Source organism: Pelobates fuscus, chromosome 12 (assembly GCF_036172605.1).
Source record: "Pelobates fuscus isolate aPelFus1 chromosome 12, aPelFus1.pri, whole genome shotgun sequence".
Classification (NCBI taxonomy): Eukaryota; Metazoa; Chordata; class Amphibia; order Anura; family Pelobatidae; genus Pelobates; species Pelobates fuscus.
The window spans coordinates 124,107,480-124,134,185 of NC_086328.1; the positions used below are offsets into that span (position 1 = coordinate 124,107,480).

At 42.4% G+C, this 26,706-nt stretch overlaps 1 protein-coding gene across 2 annotated transcripts; it reads left to right on the plus strand.

The window, feature by feature from the left end:
* Nucleotides 1–26,538, plus strand: CRY2 (cryptochrome circadian regulator 2). 2 transcript variants are annotated; one of them, XM_063438436.1, is made up of 12 exons: nt 1–378; nt 10,230–10,338; nt 15,087–15,229; nt 16,641–16,825; nt 17,832–17,920; nt 18,252–18,392; nt 19,398–19,709; nt 20,036–20,187; nt 20,666–20,868; nt 22,201–22,290; nt 24,580–24,741; nt 26,246–26,332. In XM_063438436.1, exons 1-11 carry the CDS (start codon nt 215–217, stop codon nt 24,711–24,713), a joined length of 1,722 nt encoding a protein of 573 aa, XP_063294506.1. In that variant the 5' UTR covers nt 1–214; the 3' UTR covers nt 24,714–24,741; nt 26,246–26,332. The 2 variants fall into 2 exon arrangements, with proteins under 2 accessions (XP_063294506.1, XP_063294507.1); XM_063438437.1 differs by lacking the exon at nt 24,580–24,741 and having other exon boundaries at nt 26,246–26,538.
* The last annotated feature ends 168 nt before the right edge of the window (nt 26,539–26,706 follow it).

Genomic DNA, 26,706 nt, shown 5'->3' on the forward strand with positions numbered 1-26,706 from the left:
TCGGTGGGCGGAGCTGGAGAAGGCTCGGTCTCGTGTGTCAGCTGCAGGACAGGAAGAATCCGGAGTGTGAGCGCTGCCTGCACAGGGATATCCTCCCACTCCCAGCACTGCCAGCCCGGATACCCAGCACTGCCAGCCAGGATACCCAGCACTGCCCTCCTCCCACTGCCAGCCAGTACAGACCCCCAGCCTGGGTCTGCCCGCTCCCCCCGGGATGGAAGGTTCGGTCCACTCGGTTCTCTGGTTCCGTAAGGGGCTGCGGCTGCACGATAACCCGGCTCTGCAGGCTGCCCTGCGGGGGGCGCGCTCCGTGCGGTGTGTCTACATCCTGGACCCCTGGTTCGCAGCCTCCTCCTCCGGGGGGGTCAACCGCTGGAGGTGAGAGAGGGAGGGAGGGGGGTCATAGGGTAACTGTGCCAGGTAGGGAGGGGGGGGGGGGGGAGTTAGTGAGTAACTGTGCCAGGTGAGGGGGGGTCAGAGAGTAACTGTGCCAGGTGAGGGTGGGGTGGGGGGGGTCACTGAGTAACTGTGCCAGGTGAGGGGGGGTCAGAGAGTAACTGTGCCAGGTGAGGGTGGGGTGGGGGGGGTCACTGAGTAACTGTGCCAGGTGAGGGGGGGTCAGAGAGTAACTGTGCCAGGTGAGGGTGGGGTGGGGGGGTCACTGAGTAACTGTGCCAGGTGAGGGGGGGTCAGAGAGTAACTGTGCCAGGTGAGGGGGGGGGTCACTGAGTAACTGTGCCAGGTGAGGGGGGGGTCAGAGAGTAACTGTGCCAGGTGAGGGGGGGGTCAGAGAGTAACTGTGCTAGGTGAGGGGGGGGTCAGAGAGTAACTGTGCCAGGTGAGGGGGGGGGGTCAGAGAGTAACTGTGCCAGGTGAGGGGGGGGGTCAGAGAGTAACTGTGCCAGGTGAGGGGGGGTCACTGAGTAACTGTGCCAGGTGAGGGGGGGGGGGTGTCAGAGAGTAACTGTGCCAGGTGAGGGGGGGGGTCAGAGAGTAACTGTGCCAGGTGAGGGGGGGGGGGTCAGAGAGTAACTGTGCCAGGTGAGGGGGGGGGGTCAGAGAGTAACTGTGCCAGGTGAGGGGGGGTCAGAGAGTAACTGTGCCAGGTGAGGGGGGGTCAGAGAGTAACTGTGCCAGGTGAGGGGGGGGGTCAGAGAGTAACTTTGCCAGGTGAGGGGGGGGGGGTCAGAGAGTAACTTTGCCAGGTGAGGGGGGGTCAGAGAGTAACTGTGCCAGGTGAGGGGGGGGGGGGTCAGAGAGTAACTGTGCCAGGTGAGGGGGGGTCACTGAGTAACTGTGCCAGGTGAGGGGGGGTCAGAGAGTAACTGTGCCAGGTGAGGGGTGGGGGGTCAGAGAGTAACTGTGCCAGGTGAGGGGTGGGGGGTCAGAGAGTAACTGTGCCAGGTGAGAGGGGGGGGCAGAGAGTAACTGTGCCAGGTGAGAGGGGGGGGGCAGAGAGTAACTGCCAGGTGAGGGGGGTCAGAGAGTAACTGTGCCAGGTTAGGGGGGGGGGGGTCAGAGAGTAACTGTGCCAGGTGAGGGGGTCAGAGAGTAACTGTGCCAGGTGGGGGGGGTCCAGAGAGTAACTGTGCCAGGTGAGGGGGAGAGGGTCAATGAGTAACTGTGCCAGGTGAGGGGGGGTCAGAAATTAACCGTGCCAGTAGAGGGGTGGGGGGGGGGGCAGAGAGTGACTGTGCCAGGTGAAGGGGGGTCAGAGAGTTACTGTGCCATGGGAGGGGGGGGGGGTCAGAGAGTAACTGTGCCATGGGAGGGGGGGGGGTCAGAGAGTAACTGTGCCAGGTAAGGGGGGGGGTCAGAGAGTAACTGTGCCAGGTGAGGGGGGGTCAGAGAGTAACTGTGCCAGGTGAGGGGGGGTCAGAGAGTAACTGTGCCAGGTGAGGGGGGGTCAGAGAGTAACTGTGCCAGGTAAGGGGGGGAGAATCATAGAGTAACTGTGCCAGGTCAGGAGGTAAACAGGTGACATAGACCTGTTAGCTGGAGCAGTTGAGCCAGGTCGGTGGAGATAAGGGCAATTGTACCAGATAAGGGAGGGCTATATAGTCTTCATATGTGCGTGAGAAAGGGGCACATAGGTATCATGAAATAAAAATTGCATATTTGCCAGGTGATGGAAGGGTATATAGTAATCAAAGTAGCAGGGTTAGAAGGGCAAGTCAACGGAGAGGCATATGTGTTGTATAGTAAGATTTAGATAGGCCATATCAGGTGAGTAAGGAAAAAAATTGACAACATACGGTAGTTCTGTTTCAGGATTTATCTACATTTTAACTACAGTTTACTGTAGTGGTTATTGTGCCATGGCACCCCTCCAATATTAGTAACAGTTTTAAAAAGGGTTTTGATTACTTACATTGTGTGGAGGTGGGGGGGGGGGGGGGGAGAAAGGGGGGTTATCCTGGCACCATAACTACTACACCATGTGGTGGTTATGGTGCTTGGGTGTTCTTTGAAATGAGCTATTGGTTGGTCTCTAATATAGCATATATCCTATGTTCTTTTATATTAAACCACGCTGAAATTATCAATTTAAGCATCCCTCTTCATGTATCTGTCAAAAGCATGTGACATATACATACTACTGTCTGTGTGACGTGCAAGGGAGACAGTAAACAAATGGTTAACGATGATATGCTGGGGGGTATTCATGATATGCTGGGGGTATTCTCTGGATACCCGAGTGTCTAGCTGTCTCTAGATTGTATTTTCCATGGTTTACCATCACTGCAGAGAATAATGAATGTCTTTGAATGAATGCATGAGTTGGTCCTCTATAGCATACAGTGATGGATCAGAAATTTGAGCCTTGTGTATGCCAATATTTGGCAGCTATCGGTACAGTCAGGCTGCCGATACCTCCCTTGATTGCAAGCCTTTCTGCTAAATACCTTGTGTCTGTGGGGATCATAAAAAACAAAACAGGCCAAAAAATCCTGTTTTCAAATTTGTGCATATATGTAATACAGTGGCAGAAGTGAAGAGATTGTTTTGTAATATGATATAAAGCCTCTATCTCTTCTTCATCTGGCTGGCTGCTACAGTTAGCCTATGTCCTGTGCTTACACACATTGAGAGTTTGCCTGGGAGGTCGATAGCATGTATATATTCATAGATAGATAGTAGCTCTGTTAATTAATGGGGTTTATTTTTTTGTTTTTTAATTTTGTATTTGGTTGTCAGAATTTTGTCCACGCAGTCGTTTAACATTATGAGTTCATACATTTTCTAAAATGAGAATTAGTAAGAGAATTGTTAATTTTATGTTGCTCAAAAACAAGTTGGTTATACTAATTTTGGCTTGTTTTATACTTTAAAAACACTGCTCTGTCAGATTTTATGAATACAATCAAATAAAACAAAATTTATGGCATGCGAAGTAAATAAAAAATGTTAAAGTATTAAAAAAAAAATTGTAATTTTTTTTTTATTGTAGTTAAATGAAATCGTACCCCGATCTCTGCAGTGACTGTTACAGTGTTTAATGTATTGCAGACCATATTGCAAATTGTTGTATCTTTGATTTCTAGGAGTGTAGCGTCTTCTTGCACAGAACTCACCTTACATAAGCAGTATTAGCCTCAGACTTATTTTTGTTTAGTAAATTCTAGACGTGTCTGCCTCCCTTGCCAAGGCTTTAGGTTCTCCGTATCGACACTCCCTTCTCTGGGTCCTGTTTGGGAAGTTTTATGGAGGAGCTGTTAAGAGCGTAGAAGCATTTAACCCCTTAAGGACACATGACGTGTGACATGTCATGATTCCCTTTTATTCCAGAAGTTTGGTCCTTAACCCCTTAAGGACCAATCATCTGGAATAAAAGGGAATCATGACATGTCATGTGTCCTTAAGGGGTTAAATGGCGTCTTGTTACGTGATAGACTCCCATTTTGTTCTGTTGCTGCTAGTTTTATGTACGTTTCAGCATTGGTCAATTGTAAAGTAAACTGTGAGTCAGTGGTAGATGTGCTGCAGTCCAGCCCCTATTGATACTGAATGCTGTGCACCTCATTTAGTGGCCGCTGACTGTATGCCAAGCTACTTGCTTTTATTTGAGGTGGGCATGCTTGCTGAGATCATAGAAGTGTCCATTTCCAGCTCTCCTGGAGGAGTATGTTTTTAAGCCAATTGACTGCTTATAATGAATGGGGGTGTGTGAGTATAGGGCACTTCTGGCCACGTTCTCTGCACGCTGTAGTGGATAGGGCACTTCTGGCCACGTTCTCTGCACGCTGTAGTGGATAGGGCACTTCTGGCCACGTTTTCTGCACGCTGTAGTGGATAGGGCACTTCTGGCCACGTTCTCTGCACGCTGTAGTGGATAGGGTACTTCTGGCCACGCTTTCTGCACGCTGTAGTGGATAGGGCACTTCTGGCCACGTTTTCTGCACGCTGTAGTGGATAGGGCACTTCTGGCCATGTTTTCTGCACGCTGTAGTGGATAGGGTACTTCTGGCCACGCTTTCTGCACGCTGTAGTGGATAGGGCACTTCTGGCCACGTTTTCTGCACGCTGTAGTGGATAGGGTACTTCTGGCCACGCTTTCTGCACGCTGTAGTGGATAGGGCACTTCTGGCCACGTTTTATGCACGCTGTAGTGGATAGGGCACTTCTGGCCACGTTTTCTGCACGCTGTAGTGGATAGGGTACTTCTGGCCACGTTCTCTGCACGCTGTAGTGGATAGGGCACTTCTGGCCACGTTTTCTGCACGCTGTAGTGGATAGGGTACTTCTGGCCACGTTTTCTGCACGCTGTAGTGGATAGGGTACTTCTGGCCACGCTTTCTGCACTCTGTAGTGGATAGGGTACTTCTGGCCACGTTTTCTGCACGCTGTAGTGGATAGGGTACTTCTGGCCACGCTTTCTGCACGCTGTAGTGGATAGGGCACTTCTGGCCACGCTTTCTGCACGCTGTAGTGGATAGGGTACTTCTGGCCACGTTCTCTGCACGCTATAGTTGATAGGGTACTTCTGGCCACGTTCTCTGCACGCTGTAGTGGATAGGGTACTTCTGGCCACGTTTTATGCACGCTGTAGTGGATAGGGCACTTCTGGCCACGTTTTATGCACGCTGTAGTGGATAGGGTACTTCTGGCCACGTTTTATGCACGCTGTAGTGGATAGGGTACTTCTGGCCACGTTCTCTGCACGCTATAGGGGATAGGGTACTTCTGGCCACGTTCTCTGCACGCTGTAGTGGATAGGGTACTTCTGGCCACGTTTTATGCACGCTGTAGTGGATAGGGCACTTCTGGCCACGTTTTATGCACGCTGTAGTGGATAGGGTACTTCTGGCCACGTTTTATGCACGCTGTAGTGGATAGGGTACTTCTGGCCACGTTTTCTGCACGCTGTAGTGGATAGGGTACTTCTGGCCACGTTTTCTGCATGCTGTAGTGGATAGGGTACTTCTGGCCACGTTTTCTGCACGCTGTAGTGGATAGGGCACTTCTGGCCACGTTTTCTGCACGCTGTAGTGGATAGGGTACTTCTGGCCACATTTTCTGCACGCTGTAGTGGATAGGGTACTTCTGGCCACGTTTTCTGCACGCTGTAGTGGATAGGGTACTTCTGGCCACATTTTCTGCACGCTGTAGTAGATAGGGTACTTCTGGCCACGCTTTCTGCACGCTGTAGTGGATAGGGCACTTCTGGCCACGTTTTATGCACGCTGTAGTGGATAGGGTACTTCTGGCCACGTTTTATGCACGCTGTAGTGGATAGGGTACTTCTGGCCACGTTTTCTGCACGCTGTAGTGGATAGGGTACTTCTGGCCACGTTCTCTGCACGCTGTAGTGGATAGGGTACTTCTGGCCACGTTTTCTGCATGTTGTAGTGGATAGGGTACTTCTGGCCACGTTTTCTGCACGCTGTAGTGGATAGGGCACTTCTGGCCACGTTTTCTGCACGCTGTAGTGGATAGGGTACTTCTGGCCACATTTTCTGCACGCTGTAGTGGATAGGGTACTTCTGGCCACGCTTTCTGCACGCTGTAGTGGATAGGGCACTTCTGGCCACGTTTTCTGCACGCTGTAGTGGATAGGGTACTTCTGGCCACGTTCTCTGCATGCTGTAGTGGATAGGGTACTTCTGGCCACGCTTTCTGCACGCTGTAGTGGATAGGGTACTTCTGGCCACGCTTTCTGCACGCTGTAGTGGATAGGGCACTTCTGGCCACGTTCTCTGCACGCTGTAGTGGATAGGGTACTTCTGGCCACGTTTTCTGCACGCTGTAGTGGATAGGGTACTTCTGGCCACGTTCTCTGCACGCTGTAGTGGATAGGGTACTTCTGGCCACGTTTTCTGCACGCTGTAGTGGATAGGGTACTTCTGGCCACGTTTTCTGCACGCTGTAGTGGATAGGGTACTTCTGGCCACGTTTTCTGCACGCTGTAGTGGATAGGGTACTTCTGGCCACGTTTTCTGCACGCTGACGTGGTTACGATGCTTGGAGGGACCTTTTTAAAGCAGATATGTCACTTTTCAACTGATCAAGAAATGCTATTTTGTAGCTGTAGCCCATATTGTCCAACCTGGACGATGTTGGTTCACTAAGCTTGCTGTTCTAACCCGCAGGAAGTAATCTCAGCCAATCTATGAAGTCCAGGTTGGATAAAATTGACGTTGATATTACATAAGAGTTAATTCCACATTATCGATGCAATCAACACATGGGAGGTGTTTCCGCTCTGGAAAAACCCTCTCTTTTTATTTTTTGCATCAAACCTTTATACAATGATACCAAGAGGACTCTAGGCAGCACAAACACTTTACTGGTTACATTCTTTAGAACATTCCTTTTAATAAAGAAATTACTGCAAACTGAGACCCAGTGACTGAGTTTCTAGATGTGTGGATGTTATTGTAGAAATATGAATTATCAGACTACAAGTCCCATAGTTCTTTACGGGCCAAGTAATTAATGGAAACGTTGGAAGGGCCCAGGCTGAACATTTTGTTTCTGTTCTTATCACAAACACCCGCTGATTAATTTCTTGGTGATAATGCTCCATACTTTGTGCTTTAATCCTGTGTCCCGTGTCTGCAGCTCTCAGTACACAAAGATTTCAGTGTCAAATGCAAAGACACGTGTGAACGTGCACGTTGTTTGCTGCATCGTAGCCAGTTCTAACTTATGTAAGCTGCATAAACCCGAAATTACTTTTTGTGGGTGGGCCCAATCGGAGTTGTTGGCTCCTGTTGCTGTTGGGCACTCCCTATTATTTTATTTTAAATCGTCCACACTTGGAATCCATTGCTTTATGTAATAAGCTCCAACATCATGCAGCCTTGTCTCTAGAAACCAGCGGACTTTGATAGATATAGTTTGTAGCAACTCAATACTAATTGAAATATTGTAACAATGCAGTGGCCCAGCTTCTCCGAGTATTCTCTAATTTATCTTGAGATGTGAAAAAGTTGAAGATTGTTAACTCTTAACTTCCCACTGCCTCATCAAGTCTACAGGTTACCAGATCTACTATGACATATCTTGGACATGCATTGCATCTTAAAGGGACACTATAGTCACTAAAACAACTTTAGCTTAATGAAGCAGTGTATAGATCATGCTGCTGCAGTCTCAGTTCTCAATTCTCTGCCACTTAGGAGTTAAACCACTCTTGTTTAATGTTTATACAGGGGGGGAGGGAATATTTCATTTTCAATCAGCACAGTGTGTTTACTTTTAGAGGTTCTTATCTCCTGCTCTATGAATTATTATTATTATTATTATTATTATGGTATTTATATAGCGCCATCAAATTCCGCAGCACTTTACAATGGGTGGACAAACAGACAAGTTGGACACACAGGAACAGAGGGGTAGAGGGCCCTGCTCAATGAGCTTACATGCTAGAGGGAGTGAGGTAAAATGACACAAAAGGTAAGGATAGTATTAGACTAGTGACAGTTGCAGAAGAGGAATCAGTTGGGAGTTATTAACAGTTTAATTGATACGCTTTTATGAAGAAGTGGGTTTTTAACGATTTTTTGAAGGAGTGGAGACTGGATGAGCATCTAACGGAGGAGGGAAGCGAGTTCCACAGGAACGGTGCAGCCCTCGAGAGCATCAGAGGTGGGAGTACGGACAGAAGATAGAAGTCTTCAGCAGATCGTAAGGGCCTAGACGGGACATACTTGTGTATAAGGGAAGATGGATAGGTGGGAGCAGCATTATGTAGAGATTTGAAAGCAAGAACCAGAATTTTCAATTGAGCCATATATTTTATAGGAAGCCAATGTAGGGACAGACAGTAGGGTGAGGCATGGGAGGTGCGGGCGGACAGGAAGATGAGCCTCGCTTCCGCATTCATTATGGACTGTAACGGCGCAATTTGGGAACACGTAAAACCACTGAGAAGCGGATTGCAGTAGTCAAGGCGATAAAGGACAGTGGAATGGACCAACACCTTAATCGCATCTGGCGTTAAGTAGGGGCGGATAACACACAGGAGGCTCCTGCAGCCGATTCACAATTTTAAATTTATTTTTTTTTTTCTTATAAGATATAAATGATTCTAAGCAGGCTTTAGTTATATTATTCAGGATGTGTCATGTGTGCACTTAGGCTGTTTAGTTTTCATTGTTGTGATCCCCACCCTAGTACAGAAAGGGTTAAAACTATTCTGAAAACTTAACATTCCGCATATGGGCTGTTTCCTGTGGCACACTTTTTAAAGGGCCCTTTTCATCCACATTGTGAATTCTGTTGTGAAAGGCAGCAGGAAAAAATGGATGAGAAATATTTTCCTCTGCCGTGTAGTAAAACCTCACTCTGAATGTTTTCCCAGCTTTTGCTTTTCTAATGTGTCCTGAGTGAAACGGTACACTTTGCTACCAATTCAGCGGTCAGTGAGTGTTCTAATATCACATTGACATTTTTAAACCAGTCCAATTCATTAAAAAAGTCATTGAAATCAAACAAATTCAACAATATTGCTCAGTCTATGTAAATGTACTTAAAGGAACGCTGTAATGTTAGTAAAACAAACCTGTTTTCCTAATACCGTAGTGAGGGAATAATTAAGGTAGCCCCCCCCCCCCCCCCCCCCCTCAGAATGGAGTTAAAAAGTATTTAATTTCCCTTTCTTTCCATCGCCATGCTGGTCTTGTCGCTGCCGGCCCAGCTCTTTTGCCGGCCCATTGCAAAACGCTACACTGCATCAATCAGCATCTCCTTCTAAATGTGCATTGAATTAGTGCATCTCTATGGGGAGCGTTCAGCGTCTCCGTACAATGCGTGGACACACTAAACGTATGTCCTGCAAAGATTGCCAGACCCAACCCAACAAGTTCCTTTAGTGGCTGTCTGAGTGACTGCCACTAGAGGTGTTACTAGGCAGAAATGTAAACACTGCCTTTTCTCTGTAAAGGCAATGTTTACATTGCTGAGCCTTTAGGGACATGCTGTAGACACCAGAGCCACTACATTAAGTGCTAGTGGTTTTAGTGACTATAGTGTATCTTTAAAGGGCCACTTTGTCTCAGTGGAGTGATCTTTGGTTACGTGGCCCTTTACTTTTAACCCAGTAATGTTAAACATTGCAGATTTCTTTAGCACAGACCGCGAGTAGAACTCTTATCGCGTGACAAAAAAGCCACCCATAGGTAGGCATTGATTTAATTGGTTTGCATTCCTTAACGCAAGTGTTCCTTTAAGAATACTCTATGTATAAATAATACTCTTTGTATTTATAATCTTCTGATGGCAGCTTTATTTATACCCACAAAATAAACGGTTAATCATGTAAAACTCTTCCCAGCCTAGAACCTGTAACCCAGGGTTTAATACATATTACAGAAATTATTAAACCACTTAATTTTATTTTTATTATGAAACCGTGGAGATCGACATGCAATGCTAAACATTTTAATAACCGAGTTGAAAGGTTTTCAAAGGTTGCTATTTTGACCTAACTTTATCCCACTATTCACTCACTATAACATTTTATGGATTTATTCACTAAATAGTAAATGATGAAATGAAAACTGAATTGCAAAATTCAGGCTGAAACGGCCGATCTGTGACTACAGCTGAATTGGAATATTTTTCCAAACTGGTTACTTTTATTTTTGAATAGATTCGCAATAATAGAGTATGTATTAAATGTGTGCGTGTTGTGTATGTGTGATATAGGTGGTTACAATAATTGCCGTTTGTGTTTTGATGGGTCACAGCCAACCTTAATTTAACCATGTATCTTTCTTGTGCAGGTTCCTCTTGCAGTCACTGGAAGATCTGGACACCAGCTTAAGGAAACTGAACTCCCGGCTTTTCGTAGTAAGAGGACAACCTGCTGATGTTTTCCCGCGGCTCTTTAAGGTGAGTGTGTAATTGGATCAAGCCGTGCTGTGTAACTTTCCATATGGTGGCCTGACATTCAGATACTGGCTGGTGGTTGTGCTTTGATTACACCGTAAGGAATCCTAAAGCAGGTATGTAATGCAATGTGGATCCTTGCTCCACCTATTGACATATGCAGTTCCGGAGTTAAATATAATTTACAGTACACTTCCAGCATCTCTCTTGCAACCACATAACATAAAAAAAAAAGAAGAGTTGGCTGATCATTCATGTTCTGTGACCTATGTCGTCTCTTCAGCAACACATGAAAAGTGATGCCAGGCAGGTTATAGCATTTATATGCCACAGAGGAGAAATGCGTTGACTATCAGTGCGGTCTCATTTGTTTGTCATCTTCAATTGTTAGATTTACTGCCTGCAGCACATGAATCGACCATGGAACATTAACAAAACTGGCTCCTGTTTCAGGGGTTAAATTGGATGTAGACGCCCCAAACGGTGACATTTGACAGTGAAGTCTGTAATGGGGTAGGATTTTGAATTTTTGTTTTCTTATTTTTTGAGATTTACCAAAACAAATATCGGTCTTAAAACTCTGTTATGTCCAATGCTGAAGTATGGTAAACTGTCTATGATTGCATCAGTGTTCTGCTCTGCAATCGAGATGGCTAGCAAATTGGTTCTTAAAGTGCTACTCCGATCGTCATACCCACTACAATCCGCTGTAATGTAGTACCCTAGCGACATTCCCCAGTAATAAGACAAGCTGTTTTGCACCGGAGTTACACCTCTGCCAACAAAGGGTTAATCTTGGACTTCAGTGTTTTGAAGTGGTCCTGGTGCTTGGGTTAACCCTTTAAGTTGTTGTTGTTTTTTTTAATGTATTTTAAGGTGTCCAGATTTTAAATACATGGCATAATCTTGGCGATCCATTCTTCAGTTTTAAAATAACAAAAAGAAAATCACATTTTTTTTTACATTCTGGATAGTGAAATCCTCTATGTGTTATTTTTTTTTTTTTTTGCCTAAAAATAATGGAAGTAAGACCTTATATTTGCTTCCTTTTTATTTGCTAAAAAATGAAAATACATATTCCTTGACTGTTTTAATGAATATGAAGGCTTCTGTCCACCCTCCCCATTCTCTTATCCTCGTGAAATATTTTTAGTGCGCTTCAGTCTGTAGGGAGCACATTAGCCGGTTCCTGCTGTGCTTATTCTAACCAATATAACTCGAAGGTAAATATAGAAACCGCCAACGCGTGGTGAGAATTCTTCATCTTCGGAGATGTCTTGTCTTCTTTCGTTCAAAAGCGCTGGCAATAAAATTATTTAAGGGCTGAGATAAAATCTTGCCTGTGGACTGGAGACTTTTCTTCTAAGATGTTTCTATCTCTGAGGACACTAATAGGCTTGCCTTGCTGTATCTCATTATTAAGGGCCTAGGCCTTGTGACTGTGGAATTAGCAGGAAATAAACTTGCAGGCAGTATTTATAGGAACTGTATTTATTTTTTTATATTTGGGGGTACATAACTTCACTAAAAATAGAAGGATTAAAGTTCAGTTTACAGAGGAGGAGATAAAAACTTGTAAAGTAAGTTAACATCTGATTGAAAATGAAACAATTTTTTTTTTCCCATGCTGGCGGTGTCAGTCACAGGCAGCGGAGGTGTGGCTGCATAGGCAGAAACAAGTGATTTAAAGGGACATGTAGTTACCAGAATAACTACAGCTTAATGTAGTTGTTCTGGTGTCTGCCTGTCCCTGCAGGCTTTTAAATGTAGCAGTGTTTACATTGCTGCCTAGGAACACCTCTAGTGGCTGTCACTCAGACGACCACTAGAGATGCTTCCTGGGTCAGTGCTGCACAATGTGCAGCACTGATGTTCAGCGTGCACACTTTGCATGGAGATCGCAATGCATCTACATGAGGAGATGCTGATTGGTGCAGAGTGGTGTTTTTCCACGCATGCGCAACAGCCTCCCAATGCTTTTCTATGGAAAAGCATTGGAATGGCTTAGATCATCAAATTTGATGATCTCCGCAAAGGAGGCTGAGTGGGGGGCAAGGCCAGCTGCAAGTAGACCCATGCAGCTCTGGGGGAGGGGGGGGGGGAAATCACCCTCCTAATTGACACGGAGGCGATAATATGGTTTTATTGAAGAGTGGAATTCTGGGAAATGTATTTTGTATATATTTGTCTGTTCCTTTTTCAGAGTCTTGAGATTTATCAAGGCAAATAGACGTATTATTCTGGGGCAAAGTGCTAAATAAGGAGAAATCTGAATGGAATCCAACAGATCGATTTTTTTTTTTTGATTTTTTTTCCCCACTTTGCAGCCCAAATTTACCCTTGCTTTATCGTCATTACTCTCCATCATTCTCTCACATTAAAGGTGTCAAGGTTTCCGAAAAGGAAAAACCGCCACTTGTAAAAATAAATTGAATGAGTATTAGCTGAATGGTATCTTCCGCTTTGTTGTGAATTAGTTAAAATCGTGTGTAAATGTATACAAAGTGTTCCAATAGATCGTCAGTCCCTTCCTTCTCTACATCTTATTGTCCTGTCCTCTTTGTCATGTGTGATTAGAGGTCGTCGCTCCCTCATTGTGGCTGTGTGTGTGTGTGTGTGTGTGTGTGTGAGAGAGAAACGTGACTGTTTTCGTATCACGAGCCAGGGTAATCACTGAGCAAGCTGCTACCTGAAATCGGACCAGGCTTTGTACTGTGTTTACATCTTCCACACGACTTCCCCAGGGAATCGTCTTATCTCCTTGTTTGTGAGGGTGACCTGATCACATGTGACGCTGGAGATTAGAACCGTTCTCACATCACACCGATAACTAGGCCATGTACCTATAGGCAGCACTAAGTAACGTACTAAGCTTATTGTGCTGAGCGTTAAAAGAAAGCCAGCAGTGAGTTAATGCTGCTGTTACGTTTTAGATACTTTGAGGTGGATTTATGTATATGTGTAAAGCATGGCTTGATAAATGTCTGTGGAATATGGTACTTGGGGCCAAAAATTAGGATTTGTCAAGTTTTAATTGGAAACACAATACAGTTGAACATCTTCTTTCTCTCTCACACCTTAAAGAGTTGCTCCCAAGCACCACGACCACTTAAGTGGTTTGAAGTGGTCATGGTGTCTGGAGTCAGTATGTGCGTAAAACGCTGCACCTACCGGAGATTAATTCCTCTGCTGTGTTAGTTGACCAGGATTGAGCTATTTTTGGCACCAGGTCCTATTTTTGTGTTGCTATGGCAACCTGAAATTTCCAAGCCACTATATAAAGAACGAACGAAGAAGCTACCCTTGCTCCCTTGTCATTTCACTGTGCGTGGGCGCTAAGATGAAGAGGGGGGGAAAAAATATTCACCCTGGACACCCGATTTCTTTACCTTGAGGTTTCTTCTTTATAATTTAGGGATTCAATTAATAATTAATCATCAAGTACCTAAGCAGTGAGTCATATAAGTCCAATGTATTATCTATGGGCATCTTCATAGCCTTATTTTGGTATCTAGATTGCTTAGCATGCAAACTATCTGTGAGATATCTATCGATCTATCTCTGTTAATAAGTACACATATTTAGTACCAGGTTGATGCACGTACAGTAAGGGATGAAGCCTTCCATAGAGATTTACTACAACCTTTTATTTATTTTGACAAATACGTGCTGTGAACATGTGGTTCCATGTGATCACAAGGTATCCAGTTCAGATGTGGAAGCTATGTCGGATGTTAGAGCAGATACAGTGTAGTCATTGTCCTGCAGTTGGAACTGATACACAAATTGTTTAACGACCGACGTTCCTCCTAGAAGTATTCATTCTCAAGTTGGCAGAATGTGGCTGTAATGGAATGCCAATAACTGGTAACAATGTTTGTTTACTGTATTGGTTAAGGAGCAAATCAAACACAGGTGTATAACCCCATGAACACCGGTCTGTACTGTGGATATAAAGCATTTATGTATCCTTGAATTTATATGGGTATATGCCATATTCTAAATCTATCATTTACTATGTCTCATTGGAAATATACTTTTGGCCAACTAAGGAACATTTTTCCAATCTGCTCTAATGCTATTTTGGTGACAATGTTCCCACCGTAGCTTCATTGTCCTGCTTTTTTGGACTGGTGTGGTAGCAGGTAGGTCTCCTTCTGCTCCAGGTTTTTAATATATTGTGTGTTTTGAGTTGTCTGTCTGCACACCACTGTTGTGGTGAGAATATTAATGATTTGAAGATGTCTGGCCATTTTTAGACCTGTGTCTTCTCTGTAAACTGGAAATACCTGTAGATATAAATACTTGATGGAAGGCAGTTTCTGAGCCACACAAACCATCTCACCGTGGTTAGATTAATTTATGCATCTTCTCCATTCAAATGTTTGTTCAGCATGTAAACCTCCTGATCATGCCTACGTGGTTTTTATAGGGTTGATATCAGAAGATTCATCGGCAACTTTTATTAACAAGCACTTGTACCTAATTCTGTCCATTGAGTATATGTAGTCTCAGTTTAACCCCTTAAGGACCAAACTTCCGGAATAAAAGGGAATCATGACGTGTCACACACGTCATGTGTCCTTAAGGGGTTAACGGAGTCAGACTCTGCAATGGGGAAACCAGTGGGTTAATGATCAGTCTTTCAAAATTGCAGTTTCTCACATAGATCTTGGAACGGTCACATTAGCCAATTGCATGTATTTTTATTACCTCCCTGGATTTTAATCTTCTCTTTTTCATTTTTCCAGGAGTGGGGCGTGACACGTCTTACCTTTGAATATGACTCCGAACCTTTTGGAAAGGAGAGAGATGCCGCCATCATGAAATTGGCCAAGGAAGCTGGCGTGGAAGTAATTGTGGAGAATTCACACACCTTGTATGATTTGGACAGGTGAGAAAATATTCAAATGTTATCATTGATGTGTTGAGCTGTTTCTGGTGTTGGAACACAAACCTCAAGAAACAATGCAGATTGCAGAAGCAAACAGCACATTTTATACTTAAAGAGACAATATAGACACTGTAACTGCATCATCTCCGTGAATTAGTTATAGTGTCTGGAGTCCCCTGGCGCTGTCCCTCTGTTTAGTGTTGAACTGTTTTTAATGCTAAATGAGAGCCGCCATTAACCCATCCCCTCTGTGCTGTTGGGCTATAAAGGACGTATTGGCCTAAGCAGATGTGGAGTCCTGTGACTGGGAGCGTTCGACTCAGCAACTTTTTCAGATCAAATATTTTGTCCTAAAAATTTTTTTAATTCCCCCATCTATTCTCATGAGGTGAAAACCAAACAAACAGGCTTACTATGCAGTTAGATGTATCTAGAAGACAGTTTGCCCTAGAGTTACCTTTCTGTCATTTGAAATCTTTCTTTCTCTGCACTTTTAAAGTGGATTAACGGGCATCTATAATGAGTAACATGACATAGTCTAATTTTATACTGCAAATAAATCCGTCCTTGTGTTGTGCTGACTAGATCTGTAGCAAACACGTGTCTTTAAACATAATAAAAAATAAACAATTTACTCCATGCCCCCTTCCAGACTGGATGCATTTTAATGAGGCACATATTAGGGTGGGGGTCGAATGAGACACAGCAACACACAGAACAAATACTTTGCCTCGAGAATGTCCCTAACCACAGGTGCAAATTAACAGATCTTGCAGAATCTGGAAGTCAGTTGCCACCAACACAGGGACAAATTAATACCATTGTTAACAAAGGAGGAAGCAAGAAGCTGGGAATTGTAAGGTTTTCCTGTACCAGGCTAAATAGTATGTCTGCTGTATTAATTAATTAATCAAGGGTATTGTTTATCACATTGCCATCCTCACCAAGAATCTCCATATGGATTCATTTTTAAAAAGCGTGCTGAGAAAATTTAAATAACTCGTGTGATTAATTTAGTGATCCTGTTTTAAAAGCGGCTCATTTTTGTTTGTCTGTTGGCCACCTTTAAAGTCCCCCCTATCCCCTCCCCATTCTAGAAACCCCAAAAAGCAAATATAATTTTATTCACAGAGGCAAAAGTAGGGTTTGTCACCCCAAGATCCAAACTGGTGAAGGACAAATATAGTGCTTCAAATAGTGAGGTTTATTTAGTTATACTAACGGCAGAGTTCGAGTCTTGGCTGTGTCTGTGAAGCTTGGTGGGGGTCGGGGGGGATTAGCAATGTCATGAGTGAAAAGTGATGATTCAGTCTCCTAAAAATAGCCATATACTTTTTAGTCCACCACTCAAAAAAGTAGGAGATGCACCTAGACTTTTTTTTAATATATATTTATTTATTTTCAAATCCAGGATTATAGAGCTTAATGGTCACAGCCCTCCGCTTACCTACAAAAGGTTTCAGGCCATCATCAGCCGCATGGACCTGCCACGCAGGCCATGCCCAAGTGTCACACCACAGCAAATGGAAACGTGCAAGGCAGAAATCCATCGCAATCACGATGCAACGTACGGGGTGCCATCTTTGGAGGAACTAGGTGAGATAATGTGGAGAAAGGACTTGTTTTAGTCAACCAATTTATTTGTGTTTCTTTGTTCCGTGAACTGCAGAGCAGGTGATTAGAAACAGCAGGTTTATCCGACTTGTTCAGGGAATCTAAGAGGGTATGGTGACTGGACAATATTAGATTACTCAGTCTGTACAACCAAATATCTTAAGGGGCATTGTGCCTGCAGGAAATTGGGTGACTTGGTCTGTACAGAAAAATATCCCCTTAGATGGGGTGGTGCAGGAGATTGCATATCCATGAGACCCATATGGAGCCAAATGCTACACAGCCTGGGTATTAAGGACCAATGCCACCATTCTGCTCCCTCTATACAGCTCTTTAGTTATTAATTGAGTTGGTCATTCTATTTCAAAATAGGAGCCTTTTTTTGTGACCGCATTGACTCGTTGGATATTAAGAGGTTAAAATAGTTATTGGTTAATGTTTACAACATGTTTCTGAAAGCACGTCTGTAATTTTGTCGATTGTCTGGTGTGCGTTATCCAAAGACGAGACAGGGGGGATATGATAGAAACATTTAAATACATAAAGGGAATCAACACAGTAAAGGAGGAGACTATATTTAAAAGAAGAAAAACTACCACAACAAGAGGACATAGTCTTAAATTAGAGGGACAAAGGTTTAAAAATAATATCAGGAAGTATTACTTTACTGAGAGGGTAGTGGATGCATGGAATAGCCTTCCAGCTGAAGTGGTAGAGGTTAACCAGTGAGGGAGTTTAAGCATGCGTGGGATAGGCATAAGGCTATCCTAACTATAAGATAAGGCCAGGGACTAATGAAAGTATTTAGAAAATTGGGCAGTCTAGATGGGCCGAATGGTTCTTCTGCCAGCACATTCTCTGTTTCTATGGTTGACCAGTTGTCTCTCAGAAGACCCATTGTAATGAATTTCATACTTCTCGTGCCCTATGTTTATTAATCCTGCGTAGACCTTCAGTGTTAACACGTAGTGTATGTTTGTTGTGTCAGGGTTCCAGTATGACAATCAGGGGCTCGCTGTGTGGCCTGGAGGGGAAACGGAGGCTCTGGCACGTCTAGATAGGCACCTGGAGCGGAAGGTAAGAGCCTGAAATTTAACTTGTAAAATGCTGGAAGGTTGGGCTTCACATTTCATTCTATCTCCTGTCACCCGCATCCTGGCATTGTGGGAATCCTGGATTAAGTATAATTGGAATTCTCAGCAACTTATTTTGACCGGTGACCCTTAATGACTCAAATGCACAATTTTAAGGATCTGCAGTGTAACCTGTGCCTGAGGAAACAATATTCAGATTGGCACCCATCCCTCTATTCATCAAAGATATATTTGCAAATCTAATGCTGTTGCATTAAATGTTTAAAGTAAGATGGCGGTGTCCAAACATGCTCGTTTGTTTCCTCTCACACCAGGCTTGGGTGGCAAACTATGAGAAGCCACGAATGAACGCAAACTCCCTGTTGGCAAGTCCTACCGGTCTGAGTCCTTACCTGCGCTTCGGATGCCTGTCCTGCAGACTCTTTTACTACCGGCTGAGGGAGCTGTATCAGAAAGTAAGTTAAATTACATGGAATAGTGGTGGGAACAAATTAAGAAAAATACATCTTTGCGGCTTATTACTGAATTAAAATCAATGAATAAACAAAAGAATATTTAAAAAAGCTAAAGCTGTTACGTTTGTGTGCTCTTTACACTGTGTCACACTAAAACACTGAATGAGATAAAGTGGAGCGCTTGAAACGCATGAACTTGCAGTCTAACTGATATCATAGCGGTTTTATAAAGATGGTGGCGTTAAAAAAAAAAAATTAAAAAAAAAATAAGAAAGTAAAGATTGAAGTAACAGCCAGTCACATTTTACAGAACCCCTCAAAGGGCAGCTGTCACTACCCAGAATTTTCCTTTTTCTTATTTCCTATTTTTAAAAGGAACCTCTCCAGCTATAACCGCTCCCAAGGCAGTAAATGTGTCGTTGGTAATAGTGAGATAGAAGCATTTATTGGGTAATAGCACTTTGACTGATAGAAGGACAATTTTATGTAGATAAGTTCTCCTGCTCTCTCCTGTCTCTACTTTTCAGAGAACAGTGATATGTGGTTTAATTTAAACTAAATGTATATGCTATGTCATGTGAAGTCTGCAAAAATAAATGTAGAAATGTAGAAAACCCAGGGGGTGTAAACAAGCTTAATTTATAAAATGGTTCATTTCTATTGAAACCTGCACTTTTTGTAAAATGAAAAAAGAGACACTCTTCACACACAAAGCATTTCAGCAGCTAAAGTGATTTAAGGGTTCAAAGTGTCCCTTTTAATATACACGTAAACGATAATGGAGCACTGCATTGGAGATATAAATCAGGAGAACTGCCAGAAGTGCGGTTGAGTGCAGCCTATTGAAAGTACACCTGAAAATCCAGAGCTGATTTAGGGCTCTGTGATATGTGAGTTTGCCTGGTAATTTAATTTGACACTGAATACATGAGCTTCCACTCTGTAGTTGATAGTGTTTTTTCCCACTAGTGTCAGTTGTTTCCTCTAAAACATGTGTCTTAACAGGTCAAGAAAAACAGTCCTCCACCACTGTCTCTGTATGGTCAGCTCCTTTGGAGAGAATTCTTTTACACGGCTGCCACCAACAACCCCAAATTTGACCAGATGGAAGGCAATCCAATTTGTGTGCAGATCCCCTGGGACCGGAACCCACAGGCCCTTGCCAAATGGGCCGAAGGAAAAACGGGGTTTCCCTGGATTGATGCCATCATGACGCAGCTGAGGAAGGAAGGCTGGATCCACCACTTGGCTAGGCACGCCGTAGCTTGCTTCTTGACCCGAGGAGATCTGTGGAACAGCTGGGAATGTGGAGTGAAGGTGAGACAAAATCCATTGTACATATAAGGAGACCAAATATGGATGCAGCAGCAGAACATAAATAGCAAACCTGAGTGTGACACCTTAAGCTATCCTTATGTGTATATGCGTAGCCATTATTATTGCCTAATAATTTGGGTTGGTTTCCATGGTGACACCAGGTGGCTAGCAACATCCAATAGTAACATGGATGGATGGATGGATGGAGGGCAGATTTAGAGGGTAGCACAAAGGAAATACCTCATTACTCATTCGTATTAAGATTTTTCCATATTTGTTTTCTGATTCCCATCACCAACCTGAGCCCCGGGTTCTTGTTCTTCCAGGTGTTTGATGAGCTCCTCCTGGATGCTGATTTCAGTGTCAATGCTGGCAGCTGGATGTGGCTCTCGTGTAGCGCCTTCTTTCAGCAGTTCTTCCATTGTTACTGCCCCGTGGGGTTTGGGAAGCGGACAGATCCCAGTGGAGACTACATCAGGTACGGGGCTTTCTTTACTCGCTGCGTACTAAGCATTCATTTATCATTTTTTGCAGTTATTATTATTATTATTATTATTATGTTTCTTTCTAGTACATTTTTCTTTTTTTTCTGTTGATAAACCTTAAATTTGAAGCTTGTTGGCCGTGTCACAAGACCCCGTCTCACAAACTTTACTTGAATAGTTCAACACGGCTTAGAGTTTCTTAGAGCTGCGAAACATTGATAGTGATGAACTTTTCCACATTTATTATTATGATTCTATGAATAGTCCTCTGCAATGCTCTCTGTAGCCGCTGCCATGAGATCTGCCCTATCCTTTTGCCTGTAAAGGGTCTAATTGAAAACTGATTACTATTACAGGCTACGGCTGTTATCGAAAGGAAATCGGATCATCACGAAAAGTTTCTAATTGACTTAACTGGGCTCAGAATATGTTGCATTTTTATTTACATGAAAAAAAATTTTTAATCCATAGGAGGTACCTTCCCGTCTTAAAGAATTTCCCATCTCGCTACATATACGAGCCGTGGAATGCTCCAGAATCTGTGCAGAAAGAAGCCAAGTGCATTGTGGGTGTCGACTACCCCAAACCTATTGTAAACCATGCAGAAGCTAGTAGGTTGAACATTGAACGTATGAAACAGACATATCAGCAACTGTCCCGCTACAGAGGCCTCTGTGAGTATTGAGTATCTGCAACGCTCATCTCTCCTCTGTTGTTTCTAGCTTTTATTGTATCCACTATCACTTTCTTAGTAATATTAAAGGAAAACTGTAATTAAAAAAAATAAAATAAAGTATTGTAGTTAAATATGTTAGTTTTTTTTATATTCGATTACTGGGCTGTTTTTTTTCCCCCCACAAATAATTTGTTATTACTACAAACACTGAATGCATACGACTCATGTGCGTCAGTTGCAGTAATCTGCCAATTAATTCTTCTCCGTCAGATATGGATACACCTAGTGTGTGGTATCCGCATACCTTGCCTGCTGACTCCAGATGTCAAATTGATTTTTTTTTTGTCTGGAGTCCATAATGGCTGGCTGCCTGCCTGCAAGCCACTGATCGACACGGAAACTGAAAAATGTCAACCGTGCCATTTCTCACAAACTGCACTATTTACAGCATCAAGGTTACTGTTGATGGAGTTATTTTTGGTGATTAAAATTGTCCATTTAAAGGGGATACTCTGGGCACATACACAGCTGAAATTCTTCTTCTAGTATTTGGGGCTCAATAACGTGCCATATATTTTGCAAAAAAAAGTTTTGCAGCTTTTTGGAACTTTAAAGAACCAGTCCACACTCCAAGAACTTCCACTTCAGTATCCCATTCTAAATCTAGTTTATAAACCTGCCGCTTTCCTTGCGTAATTGGCACTTTTATCATTAAAGTCAAAAGCCAAGCTGCTTGCAATACTAGTAGAGGACAGGCAGATACAGAGTATATCTATATCTGTCTATAGTCCATTTTTCTAAGTTCCTTGTCCTGTCCTATTGTCCACTCCCTCCCTCATATGAATGATAATAACCAGCTTTTCAGTTTACAATCATTGCTATTTATATGATATTGTCTATTAGGTTTGTACAATGCACAATTTTGTATAATTCATTATAAAAAAACAAAAAAAAAGTAGTGCTCTGTGTTTTGGTGGGGTCCTTAGCCCAAAATGCAAAATGTATTGCTTGGCAGTGGGTTTATGTCTTCATAAAATGTGCGTATAGTTAAATCATGCTTAGTTGCTTAGTCAGTAAATGCGCATTCCTTCATGAGTACTCCAAATATTTATATTTTTCACTGTGATCCATGTGTTTTAAATGAACTGTAAACTAAATCTTTAACCAAAGATCACTCCTATTATTAAAAACTATTATGGCATGTTTGAGAATTGTGCTGCTCTCACTTGCTCAGTTTTTCTCCTCCTGTTTCTTTCCTCTTTTTATCATTCGCTACAGAGGTACTGTAATGGGTCCACTCTTTGTTCTTCTCCTTTTTGTCCTTACCTAGGTATCCTGGCTTCTGTCCCATCATGTACCGAGGATATTAGCAACCCCATTCCAGAGGATGCCTCCAGCCACAAGAATGTTTCAGATCCAGGTTAGATTTGTTGCATGGACTCAGTCTTACAGAAAACCTACCATTCCTTCTCTCCCTCATAGCGCCAATCCCTGCTCATCCATCCCTCCTTCATGGCTGAAACCATGAAGATTGACAATCTCAGGCAATCCAAAGCTTTCCTGTTGGAAAGCATGAACTCAACAACACAGTATGTCCTCACTGTCCGATTTTACACAGCAGTAATAAGCTGATAGTACATGGCTAAGCCCCCGCCATCCTATTCAGCTAGTTGCCACCTTCCTTGTTGGACTAAACTGACATTGCAAGAGTGTACCTTCTGCATTATCAATGTGTCCAATGGGTTTGCTTTGAGGGTACTAGAGGGAACCCTATTTGTTGGCAAACCACTCCCAGATGGTTTGACATAGAACCAAGGGATACATCCAAATACTCTTGACAGCATAATTGCTATATATACTAGGTGCGCTAGACTGTATGTTCTCTACAGTGCAGATCCAGGGTCACTTGCATAATCAGTGGAACAGTGTGCACCAAATCTGACGTGCTGTCTGTTTTTTTGTTGGGGGGGGAGTTTGCATTCATCATTCCTACTAACAAAAACTTCACTGCACTTTTTCATTGTGCAGTCACTAACTATCAGCCTGCTTAATGCATCGATTGTCATGTCATCCCAGGTAGAACAGGGCAGGGTGCAAGTCTGCTGGCGTTTTACAAATGCCACATAGACCAGTCTTCTAATAATAGTGTTTTGTTAATTAGTAAACATAATCTTCCCTCTCTGTTTATATTTACCCATTGTACAGTGCTACGGAATTTGTTGGCGCTATATAAATAATATAATAATAATAATATAATCCCTGCTTAGTACTTCCGTGAACTAACTGCAGGTTTGAGGTTGAACTTCTCTATCCAAAAAAACAAATAAATTATTCAGCCCTCTTGAGATCTGCAGTATTGAAAATAATCCGTCTCGGCTTCCGTTCCTTTGGTGGCGGTGGAATTAGTTAGTTTTTAATACAGGCATTAAAAAGGAATGGGGTTATGTGTAATAATGTTTTAATCTTGAACAATAAGCATGATTCCTATTGTTATATATTGTATTTGTTCCTGTATGGTGGGCAAAAGATGGCTAAATGGGTTTTATACAAATAGATACTTGGACCAATTGGCAAAGCATCTCATGTAATCGGTGCTTTCTTATAATGGATGGGGAGACACGTAGATCTGGTGTGTAGCAATGGTGCGTTGTCGCATTTTTTTGCCTTTTATTCGATTTGTGCTGGTGAACTTGTTTTTGTATACCTGGATTTTATACGTGCAAAGAAAAGGTGTCAATATCTCAGTTTGTGACCGTTCACACATGGCAGACAGCACCAGATTAACAGGATGGGGTCGTCGTTCAATAAAGTGATCTAAATGGCTCACTGTTATTATTTCTCCTATTTTTATAGACATAATACTCGAACACTATATTTAAATGGTGAAACGCAGGATGCATACATTGGCCACATTCACTGTTTAATAAATAAACCCCTGATCACCACATCCAAATAACCATTTATTATGTCTTTCTTTCGCTGCGTAGTGAGACTAGATCATCCCTGCTGTGCACATGGTTCATGTGGCTTATACAGCACCATAACCACTGCCTGACCTTTTTGCTTTTTTGCACCTGGCTAGCTCATGAATTCTTGGGACCCTCTTCTAGCTGTTAATCAGCTGCTGGTTAGGTTATACTGCCCTCTACTGTCCGATGTTGTAACTTTTTTTTTGTTGTTTGTTTTTTTAAATTCATATTTTGCTGGCTGTATGTCTAAATAATAATAATTAATAATAACAAAGTATTTAACCAGGAAAGGTACATTCAGATTACTCTGGTTTTCAAGTACGTCCTGGGGATGTTACCTTAGCCCAACACCCAGGGGTTGTTACTATCACCCAATTTAATGGTACTTACTTTATCTACCTTAGAATGCTGGAGAAGCTTCAATATCCAAAAATATCCAATTCTTATGTTATATAATGTACTTTTTTTTTTTTTTTTTTTTTTTTTTTTTACGTATTCCTTTTTATAGACCATAATATTTCAAGCATTTTTTTTTCCTCATATATAAATGAGTGCATAAGGAGAAAGTTACGTAATAGATTACTGTGTCCTATCGCCGTTAATCTAAGCTAATTTCTCAATTCTCGGTTTTGTTGATAACCCTGGCATAAGACATCTTTTAGAGTTCAAATCTTTTTCCCAAACTTTTTAATCCTGTTGTAAGTCTTCCTGATCCTCCCTTATTTCTCTCCTAACCACAGCCCCTAAACTCCCTCTGTGTACGCCTGACTCCCCCAAAAGGAAATGCGAAGAATTAGAGGAGGAACCGAGTAAGAAACGTAGAGTACAGAGTGAGCTGCAGTCTGTGAGAGAAGCGCTTACGAATTCTGAGTGATTATTCGGAGTCTTCCAATTCCCCTCAGGTCAGGAGCAGAATAATAGAGAAAGTCTTCCTCTGCTACATCACAGCGACTTCTAAAAAAAAAATCACTGCAGTGTTAACAGGAGCAATACTGATTAGAAGAATACTTTTTTTTTTTTTTTTTCTTTAGAGGGACACTTCAGAAAGTTGGCAAATCTGCAAAACGCCACTATTTTATTTATGCCCTCACAAACAAAATTTTTTTTTTTTTATTATTATTATTATTTATTTATTTGTATTTATATAAACTGGGTGGTAAATTCAACCTGGAATGTCCCTTTAAGAAGTAATAGAATACGTGTCTGAGAAACTGTCTCCAGATTAATTTTACTGTCTGCTTTTATTAGATCTATTATTATTATTTTATTATTTATATAGCGCCATCAGATTCCATAGCGCTGTTCAATGGGGTTCATGATATATGTGTAGGAATGGGCAGGGGTTTTACCTTTCAGTGAGCAAAATGACATCCCCAATTGCCCACTGTGGATACCGAAAATTCACATTTCACATTTTGCCAACAAAAATAAATATTGATTGATATTGTTTTTTTCTTACCCCTAGCTAACCTACATCCAATCATCTGTTTGATTCACTCTGTTAGTCTAAATAGCAACATTGCTTTTGCACATTCTTGCCAGCTGGTGGCAGCATTGCTCTCTTGGAAGGGATCTTCAGAACCACGCTGTTTTTTTTTTCCGTGTTTTCCGTTTTCCAGTGTTTGTGTGTATTGTGTTAACGCTGGGCTGGCACGTTTTTGCTTTTAGTATAATTTATTTACCAAATATCTCATTTTATCTAGTATTTTTATTTTTTAATAATACAGTGTATTCATTTTAAAGTTATAGTTGGGCATCTACAGGAACAATTTTTTTTGAGCTCCCAGGAAGAAAGACCATAAGATAACATAATTCCATATTTGCCTTCGCAATAACTTTATTAATAAAATACAACTTGGGAGAGGGGTGGGACAGTTGAATTGTCATTATGCCATAAAGCTGTCGTGTGTGTGTGTGTGTGTTTTGTTTTTGTTGGATGTACTTTTCTATCCTTATGCCCCCTGTATCTTGATGATTATAGTCCCTCCCTTCACCACTTGCCTTTATTTTTATTTATTCAGTTTTTTTCCCCTTTGCCTGATCTCCGTATCTGCGTGCAGTAGTGCAGCCATTTTCTTCTCCTCTGTCCATGATGTTTGCTGTCTGCCCTTCTGTTTGATTGATTGTACTGAATGATTGCGTGTGAATTTAACTGAAACAGAACCTTGCTTTAAGCTCTGCCTATTGTCGAATTGTCATCTTGCTTGCTATACATAATGAAACTTAGTCCCTGATATATAGATATCTTTAGATATATCTCTTACAGTGCTCAATAAAAAAGTAGAAATTCAGACACGGGGCTATGTAGAAGGAGATAAGGTTTATTTTTGGTGACAGAGCTGCTGTTTTGTTTTCTTGTGTTGTGCACCTTGTATATCTTCTTCTTTTTTTTTTCTTTACTGACAGATGCAGTACACAGTATCTCACAGAAGTTTAAAGAATTTACGTGGACTGCGCCGTGCGCAGCAAAAGACGGCTTCAGTGGCATCTGACGTATATCCTAATAATGAGATTACTGGGGGCAAGCCGGAATTGGGTGAAGATCTACAAATAACATCCAGGCTACTTTAGCCTATTGTTTACTAAATATGTAAAAAGGAATTATTATTTTTATAATTTAAAATTTCTCTATGTAATTACCAAGTGTGCACTGTTTTTAGTTATAGAGCGAGCCCCCTCCCTCCCACCACCAAGAAAAACTGCACTTTTTTTTTTTCTTTTTTTTTTTTATAGGAAGGAGTGATTGATTTTGTGGCACTATATTGTAAACAAGAGGCGGTTGGGACATTATTAAAAAAAAAATGTCTCTCCAGTTCCGAACATAGAACTTAAAGGCACACTCCATGCATTTTTAGTTTTATGGCATA

Bases quoted from the DNA above. Each gene is read 5' to 3' on its own strand.
- CRY2 (XM_063438436.1), top strand. From the start codon at position 215: ATGGAAGGTTCGGTCCACTCGGTTCTCTGGTTCCGTAAGGGGCTGCGG. The intron at 16,826-17,831 runs GTGAGATAATGT...TTGTTGTGTCAG, and splicing joins GCCATCTTTGGAGGAACTAG to GGTTCCAGTATGACAATCAG. The intron at 20,869-22,200 runs GTGAGTATTGAG...GTCCTTACCTAG, and splicing joins GTCCCGCTACAGAGGCCTCT to GTATCCTGGCTTCTGTCCCA.